This window comes from Ursus maritimus, unplaced genomic scaffold, assembly GCF_017311325.1.
Source record: "Ursus maritimus isolate PB19 unplaced genomic scaffold, ASM1731132v1 scaffold_5, whole genome shotgun sequence".
In the NCBI taxonomy this organism is placed as follows: Eukaryota; Metazoa; Chordata; class Mammalia; order Carnivora; family Ursidae; genus Ursus; species Ursus maritimus.
The window spans coordinates 8,754,445-8,777,231 of NW_024426663.1; the positions used below are offsets into that span (position 1 = coordinate 8,754,445).

The 22,787-nt window shown below is 33.6% G+C and overlaps 1 protein-coding gene across 17 annotated transcripts in view; it reads right to left on the reverse strand.

Moving 5' to 3' along the window:
• Positions 1–22,787, reverse strand: part of PPIP5K2 (diphosphoinositol pentakisphosphate kinase 2) — a 69,265-nt gene that overhangs the window by 11,978 nt on the left and 34,500 nt on the right. For 2 of the 17 annotated variants that reach the window (XM_040622006.1, XM_008683856.2), the window contains exons 20-29: positions 18,373–18,500; positions 17,697–17,811; positions 12,169–12,276; positions 11,961–12,077; positions 9,886–10,053; positions 8,230–8,346; positions 7,369–7,542; positions 6,014–6,086; positions 4,343–4,462; positions 3,388–3,450 (exon numbers count right to left, since the gene is read on the reverse strand). In XM_040622006.1, the coding sequence (XP_040477940.1) occupies positions 3,388–3,450; positions 4,343–4,462; positions 6,014–6,086; positions 7,369–7,542; positions 8,230–8,346; positions 9,886–10,053; positions 11,961–12,077; positions 12,169–12,276; positions 17,697–17,811; positions 18,373–18,500 (1,183 nt within the window). Of the gene's footprint in view, positions 1–3,387; positions 3,451–4,342; positions 4,463–6,013; positions 6,087–7,368; positions 7,543–8,229; positions 8,347–9,879; positions 10,054–11,960; positions 12,078–12,168; positions 12,277–17,696; positions 17,812–18,372; positions 18,501–22,787 lie in introns of all 17 variants that reach the window. The other 15 variants (XM_040622007.1, XM_008683859.2, XM_040622010.1 and 12 more) reach the window with 12 other exon arrangements.

Genomic DNA, 22,787 nt, shown 5'->3' on the forward strand with positions numbered 1-22,787 from the left:
ACATGCAAACACATGAGATCTCGGAAGTCATGACACCAGATGCTATGCGATATGGGATTGGAACAAGATGTGACAAAGATCGCATTTTAAATGTAATCACATAGTACAGCATGCACACGATTTCATTCTATATTTTGGTAAAATCTAAGAATGATACTTAAAGAAAAAACCTGGGGGAAAAAACAGAAAACATCACATTGTTTCAGTTCTTATTTTAAAAAATCAGGTCTACTTGATAGGTGAATAAATTAATACCAGGATGTGTCCCTGATGCCAGAATGCTAAAATTAACTTCTGTTGAAGAATAATTATGTTGTAATTGCTTGTGAAGAGTGATTTAAAGTAGCTTTTCTATTCATACCAAGGCCAATGATACTCTCTAGTGTGACCTGAAAACAACATTCATTCATTTATGCTGAAAATGAAATTTCGAAACACATTTTACCTACCTTTATTGAATTAATTCAATAATTCTATTGTTGAAATTGCTAGCTGAGTAAAGTCAGGCCAAGTAAAAAGTAATACAAAATACAGACATGTTTGCATTCAACAATGGCACAGAAATACAAAAATTTCATGAAACAAATCATGCACATATATATTAATACCATCAGTGAAACAAAAATGTTTAAATTTACATTATTTCTTTAAACAAATAGGATATAGGTTATTTGCTTTTTAAAAAAATTGCCTGTTCATTTAAACTTTATTCAACTGAATGGCTTTTAAAATTGCTTTCATACACAACTGAAATGACAAGTCCTTCTGCATCTATTCTTCCCGAAATTCAAACTAATTTTCCTTCAAGGGAAATACTTTTAATACTTAAATTAAGATTTTATATAAAGGCTAATATTATTAAATAAAAACTAAAAATTAATTAAACTTGAATAGACTGCAAAACTCTCTGATTCAATAGGTATGTGCTCATTTTAACATTGGCTGATATTTTCTTAATTTGGGGAGAAAAGAGTGACCCGAGAACTGCCTAAGTCTTGGCTGAAGTAGGGAAACTATGGTTGAAAGAGAATCTAATCTTCCTATGAAAATAACAAAAGATTTATAAAACTGGTATGTTTGATTTTCAGGTGCAAACCAAAGCATGACGGAACATTACATATACTCAAAAACAAAACAAAACAGAAACTGTACCATAACAGCAGCTAAAGCACCTAAATTAAGCACTAAAAAAATTAGGCTTGCACAAGTATTACATTTTTTTAAAGTACAAGATTCATGCAAATACACGCAAACCCTTTCTTTGCATTGCAGTAAACTTAACAATGTGGGTTTTTTTTTTTTTTAATCCTTTTGTCAGAATGTTTTCTAAGTGTTTTGTAACAACTATTTTCTTGCATTTGCCTGTTAGATTTCCTAACAGGCAAACAACAATATAACAAGTTCCTCTGGTGACATATTTCCCCACTTATCTTCAGTGAACTTTGTATTTAATGCACAATGAAAGGGTTAGCGCAGCAATTTAAAAAGCCACCCTGCTGTCATGTTTAGAAGCTATAAGAACATACCACTGGAGCCTAGACATTCCACAGAGGAAACGGACCAGCACCTATAGAGGTGTAGGTGTTCTGCACAGAGGCCCAGAAAATAAGGTAAAGCACTGTCAGAAGATACTTGTTTCACCATGTTCCTTGAACTAAAGATGAAGGGAGGGGTAAGTCCATGGTATGTATTAAGATGGAAATAACATAAAAGTTAGGGGAAATAAAAAGTGAAAGAGTCAAATGACAATTCAAAGGACAGATAAGACAACACAGTATAAAAAAGAAAAAAAAAAACCTTGAAAACCCAAAAGACACATTTCTAGAGCTGAAAGGAATGCATTTTACATGCATTAAGTCACACGTGTGGAAAACCCACATTTTAAAAAAAAGTCTTAGCCAAAGGCATATAAAGTCACTCTATTTTCTGTTAAATTTAACAAACTTTTTTTTTTTTAAAGCTTCAGTAAACACAGATTTGTCCTATAAAAAACTTGCAATACTGGCTATAAATACATAAGTATTCCGCACAAAAACTATAGTCAGTCTTAAACCTGCAATGTCTCTTCTTAGAATTTTGTGGCTTCTGTTTTTCTTGTGACTTTGGTTTTTCTTCTAAGAGGTTCTTAAGTATGTGGGTTCTTTAGAAGCTGCAGCTGTATCAAATAAGGGTCTTTTTCTTCAGAAAGTAGCATTTAAAGAGCTACAAAGGAGGGAAAGCACATTAGGCTTTAAGGCTAAGTTTTCTCTTGAGGATGAGATCTTCTTACTCCACCTCCAGGAAGTATTTAGTGTACTGTTACTTAAGTGTGCTGTTAAAGGATCCAGAAAGGGGAAAATGACTATAAGCTGTGTTTAATCCTCTAGTTTCACGTACATTTTTGAAAGACTTGACTCGAGTTTTTGAAAGATTTATTTGCTGTTAAAAAGAAAAAAAAAATTCCAGGGGATAAAAGTACCTTCATTCCAAATAAAAGCAAAAGCCAGTATGTTTTCTTTTAAATTCTTTGATCCTCAATTATTTAAAAATGATCAGTAAATACTCCTTTTGTCCCAGAAGAACAAGTTCTGTGTAAGAAAGCTGTAATAGTGCAACGACTCAAGTTTATAAACAATGGCCATGAAACACCTCACTGTTCAGCCTCAGAAACTGAATTTAATTGAACTAGCTTTCCAGATTTTTAGCTTAGTCTTCTTCCTGTTGTGAGTGCTCCAAATTTTAACAAAAAGCAGTGGCACCAAAAAAAAAAATCAGTTGCTTGACAATAGGAAACCATATTGCCACATGAGAACAAAGTGAATGCTAGATGAAGTTTTCAGAGTGCTCCAGACCAAAACTGAGTTTTGCTTTAGACAAAGAGCCACAGATAAATGATGTTACACAGTGAAATCTGCATCTCCTAGTTCCCAAGAACTTTTCAAAGATACATCTCTTTTGGCTATTTGACAACTGTGGCTCTGTATTTTTATTAAGTAACTCAATAAAACAACCATGTGATCAGAAAACAAATTAGGAAGAAAAAAACATTAAAATGATGAAGAATTAAAAAGAAAACAAAGAATACTAATTGTCATATTTTTAAAATTTGTGTAGACTGATCACTTCAGAAATTAGAAGGGATTTTTAGGTGCTAATTGAGTATTAAAACTCATCATCATTGTGGTCATTAAAAAGTTTGATGAGTGATGTTAAATGATTGTGTAAATTACAGCTGAAAAAGGGAGCTAGACAGTATCAATGTTTCAGGCGATTAAGTTGGAATTATATGCCAACTGAAATTAAGAATGGAGAAATGAATGATACTGTATACCCCACAGTTTGAAATAAAAGAAAAATAAAAAAAGGATGAAGCAGGGGAGTATCTTTTAAAATAAAAGCAAAACGTACCATTGGTTGGGTGTCGAGCAAATGAGATAGAAAACCTTTTAACAGCAGAACCGCGTGTGGCGTCTGAGAAAGAGAAAAACAGGTACCTGAAATTCGTAACAGCTACCAAAAGAAGAACACTTAAAAAAAGAGGGAAAAAACAAATATATAAGAAGGTTAGAATTAGGTGACATGCAGAAGGGAATGAGAGAGGGTACTGGTTAAAAGTAAAATGGCCTGATGATAGAGGCAAAGTGTTTAATGAAATATACAAAAGAAAGAAAAGCAGGATGAGCCAGCAATTCTGGTAAATCCATGTTTTACTGACTTAAGTAAATTTGTGGATATATGAGAAAAAGTTTTAAATAAAGCTAATCCTGAAAGGGCTAATAAGCACTCCTATTAACAGAAGGCACAAGCTTCCATGAGCCTCAAAAGACAATCTGAATATATTAATACTTAAGGTATTTTAACAAGAGTGAGAGGCTCTCCAACTAGGGATTCTAAAATATTCTCATCCTATGTTTATTTTTATAAAAATACTGCCAAAATATTTACTTCTACTTATAAACATTCCGTTCCCTTTATTTCATTTAGATCACTATCAGTAAGTAAAATGAGGGATAACAATGAACAAAAGTTTAAAAGATCAAAGAAAGACTTATTCTTTATAATATGGCTTACTGATGTCTAAAAGACCAATACATATGATGCAGTTGTAAATTTCACATTTCGACCAACTATTTACTGAATAGGTACTGTGTGTCTAACTACAATCAAGTCTTAGATGAAACATGGATCCAAGCTATGGATAAGAGAGCAGTGACTGTCATTTAGGCGCTAGGTGTCATCAAAGGGTGCTAGGATTCCATTCGAATCAGTCAGCGGACTTAGGCTTGCCTTTGAGAAGTACTGTATGCTCATGGGTGTGTGCATGGGTGTAGATACGAATCCGTGTGTGCATGTGTGCACATACCATCTATGCAGCCAGAAGAAGTCAGCTTTTTACGATGAGTACGAGCATAATCCTGTAGGTTAGGTGCGCTTGAAGAACCCCCGAGCACCGAGGTGCTAAACAGGCCCGCACAGTGAGACCCTGATGGGAGTTAGAGAAAATACATACACAACGGGTGTTCTTCCATTCACATTGGGAATTCATGCAGCATGCAACAACACGGCTTACCACACTTATCTGGCAGTGCCTTGAATAGACTCACAATTCGCTTGTATGTCAACTCTAATATAATCACCACCACCATTTATCATATGTACAAATGAGGGTGTTTAACACTGGATAAAAATATTGCCTTTGAGGAAAATAATATGCCTACACCATAATTAGACATATACATATTAAAAGTATTAAAAATACTACCATAGGAATTAATTTAGGTTGATAAGGGATTCTGTCAGTTTGCATGAACAGGTCATATAAAAAACCCCTCCTTAGCACAAATCTAGTCATAATGGATCAATGTTTTTTAATGTATGTCTATAAATGAAGACTCTTTTCTGATACCACTGAGTTAAGAATCATCAATGTATGTTATGAAATAAAGCAAATTAAAGCCTACTAATCTGTGAGAAGACCATGTGAGAACAATTCCTTGTAGGTTATCCAGGCCTAAATCACCTTAAATTTCTAATACTTAAATGACTTTAGATCTTAATTAATAAAACCCCACAAAACACATTATTAGCAAGTAAAATACAGCCAGTATAAACTGATGCTTAATTTGTAGCAAAAGTCTTTATACCCAAGGAAAACTTTTACCACTTGGTAAAGTTTAAATGATTTTCTATCAAATACATTATGACACATAAAGGAAGATAATGTGGGAATATTAAAAGCTATCAACGTAAGTTATATGTAATTAACTAAAGAAGATCCTCGAGTAAATAGGCGTCAACATTCATATACTTAGTATGTAGATTAAAGTACATAAATAGTTGAACCTTATTTATGCTTTTATTAAACCTATTTAGACAACTATTTATAGAGAAAATACTACGCTATTATCTCATATAGTTTATCAACAATGAGCTTAAAACTAATAAGTTTAGAAGGTCTTTTTCAATGTTGCTTTGTAACACTATTTGCAAAGAACCAATTATGTTCTATAGGTCAATAATGAGTAACAACTTCCCCTATGCATTAGTTTTGCTTTGGTTTTCCTTAGGAGATAGTCAAAAGGAAAATTAATACACCGAGAAAGGTTTAATTAAAACACTCCCCACTCAAAAAAAATTTTTTTTTATCAGAAAAGAAGGTTCTTTTTTGTATGCAATAGCATACTTACAATTTTATCAACTGGGAAAAATGAAGTTTCATCCTAAATTAAAACATTCTGGGATTTTAATTTATAGAATACAAGATTAAAAACTAGCATTGGCAATTGGACTAAGTAGTTTACACTGCGGACAGTCAAAACAGTTATAAATCAAATCAAATGCTATTTCTTGTTCATTTTATTGAAACTTTACTGTATACTTTGAGATGTACAACGTAACATTTTTAAATTAGTATATGTTAAATAAAAACTAAAGCATAGCATTTGGTCATGCTTTCATCACTGAAGAGTTTTACATGTGTGCAAAAGAGTGAGTTGAAGAAGGTCTGGAATATAATTTCCTTTAGACCACATACCTACAGTAGGGTTCTGCTTCTGTTCCACAAGATTTCTTGGTGTTCGCAGGTAATTAGCATTTTCAGATACAACCTGTGCAAGGAAAGCAAAATAAATGAGGTAAAACAGTAAAATCAATTCAAAAGTCCATACTTCATTTGCAGCCTGTTCCAGACAGACAAAGGTTAATAAGCTGTATGATAAATATTAGTAGAAATACATAAAACATGAAAGATCATGCAAGATCCCCTTCTGAAGGGAGTCCATTTCATATGAAGTCCTTGCAATGAAGTGGTGCGAAGCAGGCATTCAGAATGAAATATCATGTATGAAACAAGACAGATGAAAGGAAACAATTAATAGATTGATAGAATTTCACTCTTAAAAGAAGCCAAATGCCCACTCTTAAACAGCTCCTGTATTTGAAGGGGGGGGAAAAACAATCACAAACAAAAGAAAAGACAGACAGAGACTGTTGAGGTCACCATACAATTACTGATCCATGCATGGGCTTTATCAGAGTAACCTTTAAATATTCACAGCCTTAATGGATACCATAATCCCTTTTCCTATAATCAAATGCATTATATTTCCAAAAGGAAATTGCTGAAATTCTTGGAAAAGTCATGTGTAACAGCAGACCTTCCATTCTTGGAACAAAAAAATCCAAAAAACCCCTAGTATTTTTAAATTTCCAAATGTCATCACAGAAAGTCCTTCTGAAGTCCTTTTATTTTGGCCCATATTACTGATGGGCACCTATACACTGCATCCTCATATAAAGAGAGCATTAACATATTCTACAACTCAAAAAACCCCACTCTGTATGTATCCCTTAGATACTTCCAGATAATGATGGAATCGTGAGGGAGAAAACAATTAATATTAGTGTACCCTGCTAATTAACACAGGACCACATACATTTTGATATTTTAAAAAATGTTCATATTCTCAGCAAATTCCAAATGGAATCTAACTTTTCAATTATGGGGGAAAAGATTATTAAATTTTCTTAGCATCGAATTATGTAATTTTGTTTCTGAATGTTTTAAAGGACAACTCTGTCAAAAAAGATTTCTTTCCTTTTTAAAATTTTTTATTAACACGCTAAAGTTCCAGGAATGCAAAATTTATTAATTTTTAAATCCTGGATATTTGAAAGCCTCCCAGTAAAAATCCTAAATGCATGCAATGTAAGAGGTTTCTTTCTCTCAAATATTGTCAGGTATCACAAGCATTTTTAAATGAACTGAAAATTAAAATACAGAAGGATTTACTCTGAATTTAAATATAAGGGATTAGATGTCCTCAAAGACAGCTGTTTGTTGCTCTGAATGCAGGTAGGAAAATGTTTAATGAAGTAAAGTTTAAAAACCTGTTGCCATGAGCCAAAAATACTGGATGTGAAAGCCAATGATTTGGGGGAGACAGGGGAAGAAGTGATTTGTTCCCCTGATCTGCGTCTTCGACGCCCAGTACCCACACCACTGGTATAATGCAGCCAGGTACCAGTACCCTCTGGGCTAGACACACTCAGGGGGCTCTCTTCCTGGAAGTGAGAAAGGGGGAAAAAAAAAAAAAAAAAAAAAAAAAAAAGCAGAGCATGCAAAGTTAGATACAACAGAGCCAAATGATCAGAAAGAAAAAAAAATACAGTTTGTTCGCATTTGTTTATCAATTTTTAAAAAACTATTAAACAGTAATTTGGGAGCCAAATATTTCAAATATTTGAGAAATTCATAGGAATGACTTAGAAATCTAATTGTATGTGATAACAATAAGAATTACAATTATAAGAATTACCTTATTTTCAATATACAAAATATTTATACTGCTTAATAGTTGTCCCTTCTCTCTTAAAACTGGAAAGATTTAACAATTTTCTGTCTTAGTAATTTTTAAAATATAAAAGTATTCTGCTTAATTTTAAATATTCAAGACGTTCTGTGCTATACTGGATAACCTTCCAACCCAAAGCACTAAAGGATTGTGCAAAGGATTAAAGAAGTTTCAATGTATATGATGCAGAAAAGAAAACCTATCTGCCAGACATTTAAAAAAAGAGAGGTAAGATGGATTCAAATTGCACTTGTTTCCACTTTCGAGCTATTTATTTGATTACCCCCTCCAAAGATTATTTATAGAGTTCAGTAAGCAAAACATGCAGCAAACATTATCATTTACATGTTTGCATGTTCAGGTTTCAGACAGTGAGGACAGAGTAAAATCTACTTGCACAAAATGAAGAGAATAGTCTTTTTCTCTGTGTGTCTTTTGGAAGTACAAACTTCTGATATCCATGGAGATGGTGGACGCTGGAAAAAGTCTTCAAGGTTTTACTTGAATAATTTACCTTATGGAAGTAAAAGTTTAGCATGGCATAGAAATAATCTCTTGTAAGCAACTATGTAAGTATTTATGAGAAAAAGGTTTATAAATGTGTTCTGTCTCTTAAGAATTAACAAAGGGCAGTGATTTTGTCAAATACAAATGTGTTGCAAAATGAAGACTCACAACACATTTGGCTGTATCACTGTTATAAGCTTTTTGGAGTGCAGAAGGTTTAATGGCAAAATTTTGAACAATCTGATTAATTTGCAGTTTGCTTTGTACAACAACCTCAAAATCACTGCCCTCACACAGATGGTAGTTTAAGTTATATTAATATGTCATTTCCCGATTTTCTGAAATTAAAGATACCTGAACATAACCCCAGGTTTCCCATTTTTAAATTAAGCTGTATAGAACACAGTCCCAAATTCTACAGCTGTTAGTCATCCTCTTTTATAATTAACTTATAATATCACAATCATAGAAACCCTAACTAGCATACAATTTCCATTATAAAATTACCACGATCTATTTATTGATGGATTTTTTTCCTATGCATCATTGTCAAATTGGGTCACATATTTATCTGAAATTTGAGAATCATAAAGCACTTTTGTTTGTATAATTTGGGGCAACAGAAATGAGCATAATTCTGTTTTGTTGTTGTTTATGCTCTTACGACTGCTAGTTAAATGTTATACTTAGCTCTTATGACTTGGCATATTTCTTTATCAACAAAAATATTTTTCTAACGTAAAAGTTGATGGTTGTTTCTATCTTAAAATCTTGCTCTATACTGTTACTCGAGTATTTAGAAAACATTTATAAGCACTAATCTCAATCAGTGCTGGGAGAAATCATCCTATAGAGAATAGAGATAACCCAAAATAAAGGTATTTGAAGTATAAAAATGCATACTGGTTTTAAAGATTTACTTAACAAGCTATATTCCAACTGTTCAGCTTTCTTGTTAAATCTTATTTTAGTAGTTATTTAAATGTTATTCTACTAGAGAACATAAGAATTAGCCTTATTTAGTTGTAGATCTTAATACAAAGGATACAATTTTCAACTATCTCCTCAAATTTTCAAATTTTATACTGATTTTTGCAATCAGGCTAACAACTTAGAATTTCACATCTTAATCTACAGTGTCATTGGACTCAGTTGTTGTTGAAGCATTTCTGGCAGTTCCTCTCTACTGTCAGGCGAAAATTATTCTCTGCCTATTAAATCAGTCTTTTAAAAAAGTTCTTTATTAGAATAACCTAACGGGACAGGACAAAAAAAATAGATGAGTTCTTAGAAAGGTCTTATTTTACTCTGTCTATTCAACTTTGTTACCAAAACTATACATAAAGCTCCTTATTCTTAAAACTTAATCTCTTTTGTAACAGCCTCTATATTTTTAAAATACTTATTAGAAAAAGAGGCAAAGTTGACAATTAAAAAAATCTGTTAGGTTCCCAAGCTCCATAATTAAAGCTGTATTTTCTTTTCTGTTTCATTAAAATATAGTTAGTTTATTTTATGAAAAACACGCTCTGACACATACACTTACTTCATTTGTAGCCATCCTCCTAGATCTTGGAAGTGGAGACTTCCTGTGTATATGAATTGGCTCTGATACCATAGGTTTGAACAGTATCACAGCGCGATCAACCTCATCTTTTTTAGAAGTATGTGGTTCATCATCATTATCAATTTTAAAAGATCTCCTGCCTTCATTCTGTGGGCAAAGAATACAACATATAAAATTCAGATAAAGCAATTTATCTTATGATAAATTCAACCACCAACTGGTTAAGTCGGTTGAAGCACACACACAAGTCTGCGGATTCAAATGAATCAATATTAACCGAATTTTTACAACAGTCTAGTATTAGTCTATAAAAATAGCTAAATAAATTCAGAGATATATCAAGTCCTTGGACTAGAAGATCTTCTACTCTAAGTTTATTTCCCTCAAAATTGATCTGCAAAATTTATGTAATCTCAGCCAAATCCCAAAAAGTTCTCTTTTTTGTTGTTTTGGTTTTTTTAAAGATTTAATTAATTTATTTGACAGAGAGCGAGACAGGCAGCAACAGAGGGAACGGAAGCAGGGGGAGTGGGAGAGGAAGAAGCAGGCTCCCAGTGGAGCAGGGAGCTGGATGTGGGGCTCGATCCCAGAACGCCAGGATCACACCCTGAGCCGAAGGCAGACGCTTAACGAATGAGCCACCCAGGCGCCCCCAAAATGTTCTCTTTGGAACATTACTTTTTACTTTAGTTTGAGAATGAAGAAGCATTTGTTTTTATTTTTGGGGTGGCAGTGAGAGAATCTTAAGCAGGCTCCACGCCCAGCGTGGAGCTGGACTTGGGCTCACTCTCAGAACCCTGAGCTCATGACCTGAGCCAAAATTGGATGCTTAACTGAGCCACCCAGGTGCCCTGTGAGTGAAGTGTTTAGTATCAACACTTCTATTCAACACCATGCTGGTCTAAGCCAGCAGCACTTCATAAAAAAGCCTATCCAAATGGTCAATAAACATATGAAAATTGCCAATCCTTACTGGTCATGAGGATAATGTAAATTTAAACCATGACAAGATATCACTATATATCCTTCAAAATAGCTATATTAAAAATAATGATCATACCAAGTGCTGACAAGGATACGGCAGTATCTTTAGAAAACTATTTGACTGTATTTTCTAAACTTGAACATATGTACCCCATGACCCAGCAGTTTTACTCCTCGATGTATATCCAAAAGAAATGTGTACATATGTTCACCAAAAGACTTGAACAAAAATGTTCATGAAAGCACTCATCTTCACAGCCTGAACTGAAAACAAATGATCAAAGTGGAAGAGATGAACACACTGCACTGTATTTATTTATATTTACTGTTGCCATGTAATCCTACATGACAACAAAAATGAAGAATAGAATGGATAAATTTCATAAACATAATGAAAGAAAGAAGCCGAACCCACCCACACCCCCCCAAAAGCATGTGTTCTGCGATTTCATTTATAAAAAGTACAAAAATAGGCATAATTAAAACATGGTGCTAAAGTTCATAATCATAGGTATCTTTCAGGAGAAGACAGGGAGGCTGTGATAGGGAGGGGCACAATTGGGTCTTTTGGAATGATGATATTATTCTACCTATAACCTGGCTGGCTGTTTCATAACTGTGCTCATTCTGTAATACACCATTAAGCTATACACTTATAATTTATCAATATGGATCATAATTTAGTAAAAAGTTTTAAATTGAATACATATTTAACCTTGTAAGGTTAGTATAAGGATTAAAATAACAATAATTTGTACCAAGTGCTTATTAGCACAGTGTTTACCATGCACTAGTCCTCAAGTAATACAACAACCAAAACCAGAACCAAAACTATAGTTAACCATTCTCAATACTGGTCTTAAAAATACAAAAAATCTAAATAAAATATAAAATTCCTGTATGCTTAGAAATGTTGTCTGCCCAAATCATACGTAAAGAAACTTATACGGTCTTGCTACTTAGTAGTTGAGATAAGAATTGAAGTACATTAACAGGAAATTCTTACGGAAATATTAGGAAAATCTAATATTTATTCTGTGACCAAACACTGAGAGTTTCATCTTTATTACCTCTCTTGAAGCTGGTCTATATCCATAGCCAGATGGTAAATTTTTGTCTTCTTCACATCCTTTGGCTCCTGGACTAAAATGTAATTCAACATGAAAGCGTTCCTCTGAGGAAAGATCCTAAAAAATATCACAGAACATTTCCAAAATGAAAAACTACAGGCTACTTATTTACCTCGGATAATACACACAAATCAAGAACTCTTGTTACCTTGTTAGGATCCTCATAAAGCATGATCACAATCTGAGTCATGTAATTGAGCTCATTGACAACATTTAAGTAATCCATAGCTCGTTTCCACTGTTCATCCTTTGATTCCTGAACAAAAGGTTTATGGTAAGCATTTTCTCATATCACTTTACTTGGAAGTCACTTTATTTTCATTACGGTAGTTTGCTTAATCCTGAGTGATACCACACAAATAAGGTAAATACGTGTGTGCTCAACCTTTCAAAATAACTATATTTAAGTCTTGATAAATTACTTATGTTTAGGTAAATTATTTTAAAAATCTCTTATCAGCAGTATTAGAAAGTCTAATGGTAACTTTTTAAATAGCTTCTAGAAAGTGAAAATAAAAATCTCTTGAAATACGAACCCACAATTGTATTCTGAGGGTAAGGGGCAGTGAGTTGTTAACCTTAGGTCCTGAAGTGCCTATTGTGGAATCATGCTTCATGAGCTGAATACTATCCTGTAAGAGTAGAGCTATTTTTCCCATTATCATATAGTCAATGTATGTAATACAGGCTTATTGGTAAATATACCTCGTTATACTGCAGTAGTATTTAAAATAATCAGCAGGAGGTGGCGTATGTAAGTTCTATCAATCGTACCATCTCCTTCATCACTCCTCCATCTTCATCTAGATAATCATTGCTCTTTAAACATATAATCACATAGCATCAGAACAGAAAGGAATCCTAAAGCATATGTACTACAAGCATTCAAAGTAGAAAAGTCTATCTGAAAAGGTAAAACTGCTCAACGTACAAAGTCTACAGTCAGTGGGCAACAGGGTCTACACGACAGATACCTTCCCTTCATTTCCTATGTCATAAACTTTAGAAATAAATGCATACAACAATTTTTTGCATATAGTAAGGAGTATACAGTATTTTGGACTTTATAAAATGTGTATTGTTTTAAAAAATGAAATTTGACACACAAAAGCCTAAACTTACAAGACCACATGTTGATTACTTATTAAAAAAAAAACAAAAAACAAAAAAAACCCTCCAAAACCAGCACGTATTCCTTTCCAAATTTAGACATTACATATCTCTGAGGAAGCATTCCCCTTTTTAAGTTTCTAGAAGAGTAAAGTTAAATATAAGTCATATAATTTATATTCTTCCATGTGTGCTTAGCATCATTTTAATAAATGACTATCCACACCTCTAAATGCTCTAATGCCAAGCCACTAAAGCAGCTACTCCCAACTTAAGCAACACTCCAGAGAAAAAACTGCATCTGTGTGTTTGCCTATGTCTGCCTGTGTATTTGGGGGAGGGATATGTGCAAAGATGTATATGCATTTTTTCAAAATTGGTAAGGGAAAATATTGGCATAGCATTTGAGTTTCAGTAAATGTGAATTACCATAAATAATGGATTTAAATTAAATACTAAAAATTTTCAATAGGTGAAAAGATGTATTAGACTTTGTGCTCCTATATTAATAAGAACACCATCTAATAATCTCTAATTCAGTGTTGCAGTTATAGGTCCTGCTAGGTCTGTTCTAATGGACATATGAAATCAGATAATATTTAGTAGCATCTTTCTGAACACAATTAAAATGAAAGAATCCATAAAAATCTTTTTTTTTTAATTAAGGCTTATTAAATATATTCCCTGAAATCTTACTTATAATCTTGTTTCCTTAACAAATACCTTTTGAAAAATTCTATTACGGAGAGCTAGATTTTACCCAGTTCATACTGAAAAATAAAAAATTTCAACTGGGGACAGACTGAACAAAGTTTTAAGTATACTAGTTAGAGGGTCTTACGAAGGTAACATGAGCTGCAATAATGAATCACAGTTCAAATAAACTAACTTTTTAAAATAGAAAATGGGACGTCATATTGATATTAAAGACACTACATGTATTTACTGTGAAAAAATTTTTTTTTGAAATCCTGGAGCAGATTTTTAAAAGAATGGAGTTGTGTTCAGCTTCTGTTTTAAAAATGTAGCTGAACGTCCAAATGAGGCACTGCACGTGGCAGTCTGCCTTTCTTTTGACAGTAAAATCTTACACATATTTAAACTGTTTGACAAATAACAAGAATGCCTTGCAAATTCATAAAAACTACTTCTATAACATATGCTATTATTAAACGTATATTATTAAAAAAATAAAAAAGAAAAATGTAGCTGAATGCAATATATACTCAAGAAGCTCTAGTTCTACTCCCGCTCCCGTAGTCTAAATTCTGTCTTTCTTCAGATCACTGCGAGAGAGCTTCCTAACTGTTTTCTGCCTATCTACTCCAAACTATCTGCGGTCCACAAGCAACCAAAGCCATTTACTTCCCTGCTAAAAAATGGCTTCCTAATCCCCTTAGGATTCTCAAGGCACTCGCTCTCCAACCTCATCTGTTGCCATTTCATCCACTGCTCACTATAATGCTCCATAGGCTTGTTCTATCGGCTCCTGTATCTTCCATACTTCTTTCACCTTCTAAATAAGTGTAAGAGTCAAAAAGGAACCACGTAAGAGATGTAGTTCTCCTCCCCCAAAACAAACAATGCCATCATTACTATTGGATATGTAAGTTCTTGACTTGTTAATTAAGCGTCATTTTTTTTTTTATGATTTCTCTTATTAAAGCTCAACTACTGCACATATGTATGCAAGGGATGTCACTTTGCTATTCCTTAATGGGACAAAGAAGAAAATGAAACAAGAGGGAAGAACATATGAATTAGAAAATTTGATGAGAACAGAGGACTGAAATAACTTTAGGGTAACTTTAATATTAACTATGCATCAAGGCTAATAATAAAATTAAGAACCAAGAGATGTAAGAAATCTTCATTATATATCTAACTGCCTTTTATTAAAAAGGTAAAACAAAACTGAATTTTCTTTTAAGAACCACTTTGTTAACAGATGCATATGGATGTGTACACCAATATATACACAGAAAATTGAAGGAAAATTCTTATTTTTTGCTATTTGAGAGATGGATGAAAATATACTTTTGTTATATAATGGAGTGACATTGTATTCTAGGTAATCTATGGTCTGGGTATATTGACAAACAAGATATTAAAATTTCTAAGTCTCTTTTGTACATGATCACTTCCATTGCCAATTCCTACAATGTCATTTTCTTTGTCATTTCTAATGCAAACTCCTTGGGAATCTTATTACTAGCTACCACCTTAGCTGTCATTAGTATGTTGGCTTCCTAACTCTATACCTTTAACCCAAACTTCTATCCTCACGTACGAACATACTCAAGCTGTCTAAAACTAAACTCATTACTTTCCTTCTTTAGACCTGATCTTCTTTCCAAGTTTACTCTTGTCAGTGAATAGTAGGATCATCTGCCAAATTACCTACATTAGAGATATGGGAATCTTTCTTGACTCTCTTTTCCTTCTCACTGTCCATACCTGTGAGCACTGGAAGGGTCTCAAGGAGAGTGTTAGTGAAAGCCTAACAGGCTGGAGGAGGTTGCTGGTGAGGGATTATTTAAGGTAAGAAAAATGTTACTGGAAACTACAGGAAAATGAACTTCTGTTATGTAGTGGCATAAAGTGTAGAAACACTAGCCTGTAGACAGTGGAAAATAAATAAAAAGTGTATCTAATGAACTAGTTCTGGAGATTTCTAGGACAAGTACTGAACATGTCACCAAGATTCTTCTCACTGCCTGTGATAAACAAGGAGAGAGATAAGCTACTGGGAAACTCTCAATTACAGAGAAGCTTGCTGGGTCCAAAAATAAAACTGTTTCTCATTCCCAGCCTTTTTAGGGACCAAACGATCGCTGTAATTAACAACTGCCTTTCGAGAAGAAGGGAACACAAGACTCTGCCATGAAAACATGGTGCGATTATAAAAAACATTGCTAAGACCTCCAAAAGATGTAATAAGGTGCTTCACAGATCTTCCAAAGAAACACACAACTTTCTCAGGATCTTAGGAGTATGTCTCTCAGATGCTCAGTAGCCACATAGGGAAACCAAGGTAGTAAAGGGCTTATCCTTAAGAGATCTTTGGGTTTGATGTGTTTAATACAGTATATTCTAAATTACTCCACTTTGTTTTGTTTTTTAAATTATACCACTCTGAACTAAAAATAAACAGACCTTTGGAACCCCAACTTCTTTGGGTAGGAAGCAGGTTAAAGAAAACTACTCAACTGCAAACATGAGCTACTTTTTTTTTTAAAGGAGGGATGACCCAGATGAAACAATCAAGAACCCAAATTATGAAGCCATGAGCCATTGGAAACAACTGCCTGGTAGTATGACAGAGCCCTAATTAAAGAATGGGCAACATGGACCTGGGTAGATTTCAAAATTGCTACGGACCAGTGACTACAGTGTACCTTCTATTTCACCCACTTTTGAAAAGTTTATCTACAGCAGTTATCTTATGCCTAACCCACCCCTGTAGGTAGTTGGTCTCTTCAGTTCATAGGTATTTGAATTAAGTTTGAATGCTCTTGAGCACTCAAGGAGTTGTGTCCAAGGAGCCCCATCCACATCTGGACTTGACTTAGATGAAGAAACCTGGGATGTCAAGTTTATGATGTAATAAAATAAGATGGGTAATACTGGACTAGAGGTTATGTGAATTTTGCATATGAGAGAAATATGGATTGTGTAGCCAACAGATATATTGTGACAGATCCTATTTTCCAAAGATGGCCACCACATTGTATCCAATCTCAAGTACTCATCTTATAATGTGACAGTGACACATCACACATGTAATAATGTAGATCTATTTCCCCATCCCTTGAACCTGGATGAACCTCTGTGACTGCCTCAACCAATACAGCTCAGTAGCAGTGATATTATGTTACTTCATAAGTTAGATCACAAAAAAGTCTTGCACTTGCACCTTGTTCCATTATGAAACTCAATCTTGGAACTCAGCTACCATGTTTTGAGGAAGCAAGCAGGTCACACGAAGAGGCCAGGTGTAGGTATTCTGGTCAACAATCCCAGCTGAAGTTCTAGCCAACATACAGCATCAAGCACCAGACATGAGAGGAAAGCTCTGAGATAATTCAAGCCCCAGCCACTGCCTAACTGCAACCTCATCAGAGACCCAAAGGGAAACCACCTAAGTATATCACAGTCAATCCTTTAAACTGTGGGAGGTAAAAGTAACTATGGTTGTATTAGGCCAAATTTTGGTATGACTCACTACTAACAATAGATGAGAGGCACAATATCCAACCAAAGACCAAGTTCATTCTAAACCCCCCAAAACTCAAATTTATCAGCTTCTCTTTATCTCATTACCACCAGCCTATAACATTACCTAAAATATTTTACGTTATTGTTTGGTTAAACTTCTCCAGAAGGAAGAGAACACGTCTTTATTGCCAAGATCTAGCACACTGCTTGGTATACATTAGACCCCTGACAAATGATGGCTAATGATCAATTACTGAAATTGTACAATAAAAACTGGTGCTAGTGATTTGATTACAAATTCAAGGAACCATATTTGTTAAGTAGATTGGAGTAACTTATTCTACTTACATTGCATAAGGCACCATAGCGAAGCATAGATAGTAAAGAATGTACATGACTTTCACTGGTAAAATATAACCTGGTACGGACATGACGTTCAGGAGACAGAACACCTCTGGAATACCTAAAGTTAGTAGCAGACAATGTTAGAACAAAACCATCTAGTCAAACCTTAAGTATTGAAATTATTTTGTAAAATGGAATTTAATCTTACTAGAAGTAAAAGACCGTAATAAGTAAATCTACCCCTCTTCCAACCACAACTGAGGAACTATCTTTGTAGATATTCCTCTAACATGAAGATTAACCAGAACTAACTGCGACCTCTGAGATTAGTTAAAAAAGAGTTAATATTAGTCGGATTCACTGTAAATAGGTCATTTTAGCTCCTCTAATAGCAATGACAAAGGTCATAGCCCTAAAGAAGCTCATAGATATTTACGCTGCTGAATAGGTTACACACTGATGATCCCATGTGGAAGATGACACATATCCCCTTTCATCTCAGTTTTTCCTCAGTTTGGAGCCCTAAAGAACCCTGGTTGGAAGTTAACTGTTAGGAATACCTAAGTAATCCTTATTTGCTCAGTTGAGTAACACATTCCTGATTTCTTCATAGGAACATTAGATTTGAAGTATGCAAAAACAGATGGCTATAGATTTAAATACCAGTATAGTCTCTTACACAGGGTGGAGTTTATTTACAGTGTCATCATCTTGTGTCCTCTGGAGGTCTGAGCGAATTTTTCTAACTAGAGGAGTACAGTAGCCTTTGGCAATCTCCAGTTTTTCAGCTTTAGTTATACCATATTCCTGAGCAGAAAATACATGATATTAGAAAAAGGGTATAATGACAAAGCACTCTAACAAATGCACTGCTTAGTTAAAACATTCTAGTAAGAGACAAATGCCTTTATTAAACTTTTTTTTTAACATTACAAATTTCCAAGTTTACATTTTTTGCAACTGCAAGTATACGGTCTTAAAATTTTTAAGCATAATTGGAAAGATTTTTTTGGTAGAACTAAAAAGCAAATAATTTCTGAAGAGGGGAGGATGAATGAATGAATGTAATCGTTATAGATAGTAGTTCAACTCAATCATAAGGTTTTAAACGTAGAAACAATTCTAAAAGAAAGATGGATTAAGGACATAAACACTAAAGCACAGAAAAACAGTCAATAAACCTATGAAAAGAAATATAAGTGAAACCATGAGATTTTGTTTATTCAAATATCAAAGATTAAAAGGGCTAACAAATCATTTAAAAAGCCTTTGGCTAATGCTTTTTAAGACTTAGCTAGTGGTGAGCAAAAAATGTAATGAAATCATCAAATTTAATGACTTCAATAATAATTATGAGTTAATTAAACTTACGATGAGGAATTACAATATGAAGTGTTAAGAAAACATAATCGTAATAATAATGCTAATAAATATTACAGTTCAAAGAAGCAGATTAGAAAATGATCTGATGTGTAAAGACAAAAAGCTGTGATATGTGTGTAGATGGAAAAAAGGGAGAAAGAGGAAGAAAGCAGAAAGTGGAGAGGGAGGGACAGAGACAGAAAGGAGAGAGTAGAGAGGAGGAGGGAATAAACAGGCATACCCACTCTCTCCAAGTTCATCCTAGGATATCTGAATTTAAAGGTTACTTCTTGCTGTCAGGTCCTTCCCAAGTAGCAAAAATTCTATATGGATAATAGATCTGAAAACTGTCAAAGAAAAGCCTGACTGATTACAGATGGAAGGCCCATGAAAACAGAACTTCTTGGGGTTCGATACCATAAACTAAAACTTGGTTGGTTCAATAATCTTGTCAACATAATGACTGGGAACGGAGTATGCAAAAAAGATACATATGTAATTGTGTATGTGTAAATAAAAGGAAAACAACGGAACTAAAAATCATTAGGTGAAATTTTTTGTGTGTCATTAGCAAGGTATGAGGAAACAGGCGCTCTTATACTGTTTAATTGGAAGAAAACTGGTAAAAGATTTCTGGAGCTACAAAAATAGTCTTGAGTACATGTAAAGACATGTGTAAAGAGAGTGAAAGAAATGAAGAGTCCAGATTCCCAAATATGAAAATTGGTTAAGTAAATTATTATTACCTCATACCAATAGCCATTAGAAATAATGATGTATATAGCTTTAATGATATGGAAAGAAGTTCTTGGTGCTAAGTGAAGGGGAAAAAATCAGGTTGTAAAACAGTATGCTTTTCCTTCCACATTTGCAAAGACTACATTTGTTATATGTATGAGAAAAACTGTATCTTCATGAATTTAAGAGACAAATCCTTTAAGAATTTTCTAAAACATTAAAATGTTTTTCTCTCGGTAATATCACAGTGACCTTTTTTTTTTTTTTTTTGCTATTTCTACATTTTCTAATTTTACACAGATATATTAACTTTGTAATAAAGAAATTTTTCCCTTTAACACACATTGACATATTTGTTCATCTGCCACCACCAACTAGGATCAAATAATTAATTGTTAGATATCCCAGTTCTCATGTGTAATTACAATATTTCTGCCATAAATAGAACTAATTAAAATACCAGATGAGGCTATCTGAAAGCTTATTATGTGGTTATATTTAATGAGAGTATCAATGGACTTCATATAGCAAATGCTATTATTAACAGTCCTCTGCATTTCATAATCCATAAATAACTAAACAAATTGTCTTCCAACTTTCATCAATGTGATCTCAGTTAAGAGAACCTGAATACCAAATTGAGTCTTGAGAGGTCCTTATCTACTGCCATAACATTATGACTATTTTAAAGTATCATTTTTAAGCCAGGGCCTTTATCTTATGAAAATTTAGACTGGTTAAAAAGTAGGAAGTTAATTCTATCACAACAAAATTACCTACAATAATTAAAATTAGTTTAACTGTTAAAATGAATAAAAGTAATAAATTATGTTTGTTATATTTAAGCTTAGTTATGATTAGAATTATATGTCACACAGCATAGATATAAGAATTAAGTAATTCAATGTAAGCACAGAAATACATTTTTAGAGGCATAAGAACACTTGGAGGTACTCCAGAGCATATACCCATTTTTCTTGCACAGAGAGTGATATTCTCTAAATCTAAATTAGCATATTCTAAACAAGTCAGAATTTTACATTATTTGACTAATCATCAAGTCTCTAAGCTTGAAATATTCTGTTTCCTTAAGAACTAAGTAAGCAAAATTTTCATTTTTTCCATTATAAACTATAGTTTCATTGCAATTACCATAAATATATTTATAATTTTTAGTTTGTTAAGTGACTGAAAATGCCTGAATTTTGTCCATAGTTCTGGATTTATGAAGGCTAAAGTAACAAAGCAAAATAATATTTACTGGATTGAATTCAACACTCCATTAAAAAAGAATAAATCCCAAGGTTCTGCCACAATAAGGAATATCAAACCAAAAAGTTAGAGAGGTAAACCAAAAGCTGTCCTCTTCTCAAGCTATAATCTCAGAACCGCAGGAAAGAAGTAAAAAAAAAACCTCTGCTTTTAAAGTTATAACTTTACAAAATATAATTATGAATTTACCAAAAATAAGACTGATTCTTGTAAGCTTGGGCAAAATGTTTTCTGAAGAGTCCAAAGATTTGAAAGATAAATAATTTATCCAAGAAAGAAATTTTGGAGATTTCTTCAAATAAGTTCTCAGACTATTGAGATCTAACCTAACTTCATCCAAAGACAATTATTCTAATAAAGACAGATCAGTTGAGCATGACAAATTACTTTAAAAGATATAAATGATGTTTCAAATCTTCCCAACCCATTCTCATTTTTACTGATCCTTCTAATTACGGTACTTTAAAAAATTTATTATAAATATTAAAGTTACAAGGAGATGGTAAGAAGTTTCTTCAGTGATATGAGCAATATACCTGAAATACATACACGATACATAGGAGAAATTAACATCTAAAACCCTATTAATTCTTGAGTATCTTCTAAAGCCCAACTCTTAGAAACCAACCTTTCATTCCCAATTCTAGAAGGTTTAGTATACAGAACTGAGAGAGAAGAGACATGAGATTAAATAAGCCATGTAACAAAATAGACATGATTATGCCAACAAATCATTTGTGTATTTAGTCACTGAGGTGCTAAGTTTAGATATACTGAAAGCCTACTCTGAAGGATGCATATAGTCACCCTAAATATTTAAGACTGTCTTATATTAACAGTTTACCTGTTAAAAAGCATACTTTTAAATAATCTTCATTGAAAGAATGAGTATAACTCATATGCACTGAGCCTGGACTAACGTCAAAGCAATCCAAAACAATGAAAAAAAAAAGTAGGTCTTACTTATACTTCCAATGCAAACTAATTATACGGTTAGCAGAATTAACAGCAACCACTCCAGAGCGCCTGGGTGGCTCATTCGGTTAAGCATCTGCCTTCGGCTCGGGTCATGATCTCAGGGTCCTGGGATCGAGCCCCACGTTGGGCTCCCTGCACACCGGGGTGTATCTTTCTCCCTCTCCTTCTGCTTCTCCTCCCTTGTTCATGTGCTCTCTCACTCTCTTTTTCTCAAATGAATAAATAAAATATTAAACAAACAAACCGGTGACCATTCTTCTCGGAATAGTTAAGAAAAATCTGGATAAACTTTCTATCTTGAATTTCGTAACAAAGATAAGTCTGACTTAGTAACTTCAGTTATTATCAAACCAGTGTTAGCTCAATGACTGTCTATACATTGTGCTAAAACTGAGTTATGCAGAATTTAGTGTGTTCATTCTGATAATCTTCAAATATCTTACCTGTTATAAAACTTTGTATTCTGTAAAATTAAATTTCTCTTTTGTTTTTTTTAAAGAGTTATTTATTTATTTCAGAGAGAGAAAGAGAGAGAGAACATGCGCTTGGGTAGAGGGGCAAAGGAAGAGGGAGACAAGCAGACTCCCCACTGATCGAGGAGTCCAACACTGAACCTGATCCCAGGACCCTGAGATCATGACCTGAGCAGAAATCCAGAGTTGGACGCTTGACGGACTGAGCCACCCAGGTGCCCTAAATTTCTTTTGCAGAATAAAAGCTCTCTTCCATTTAGTAAAAAGAAGT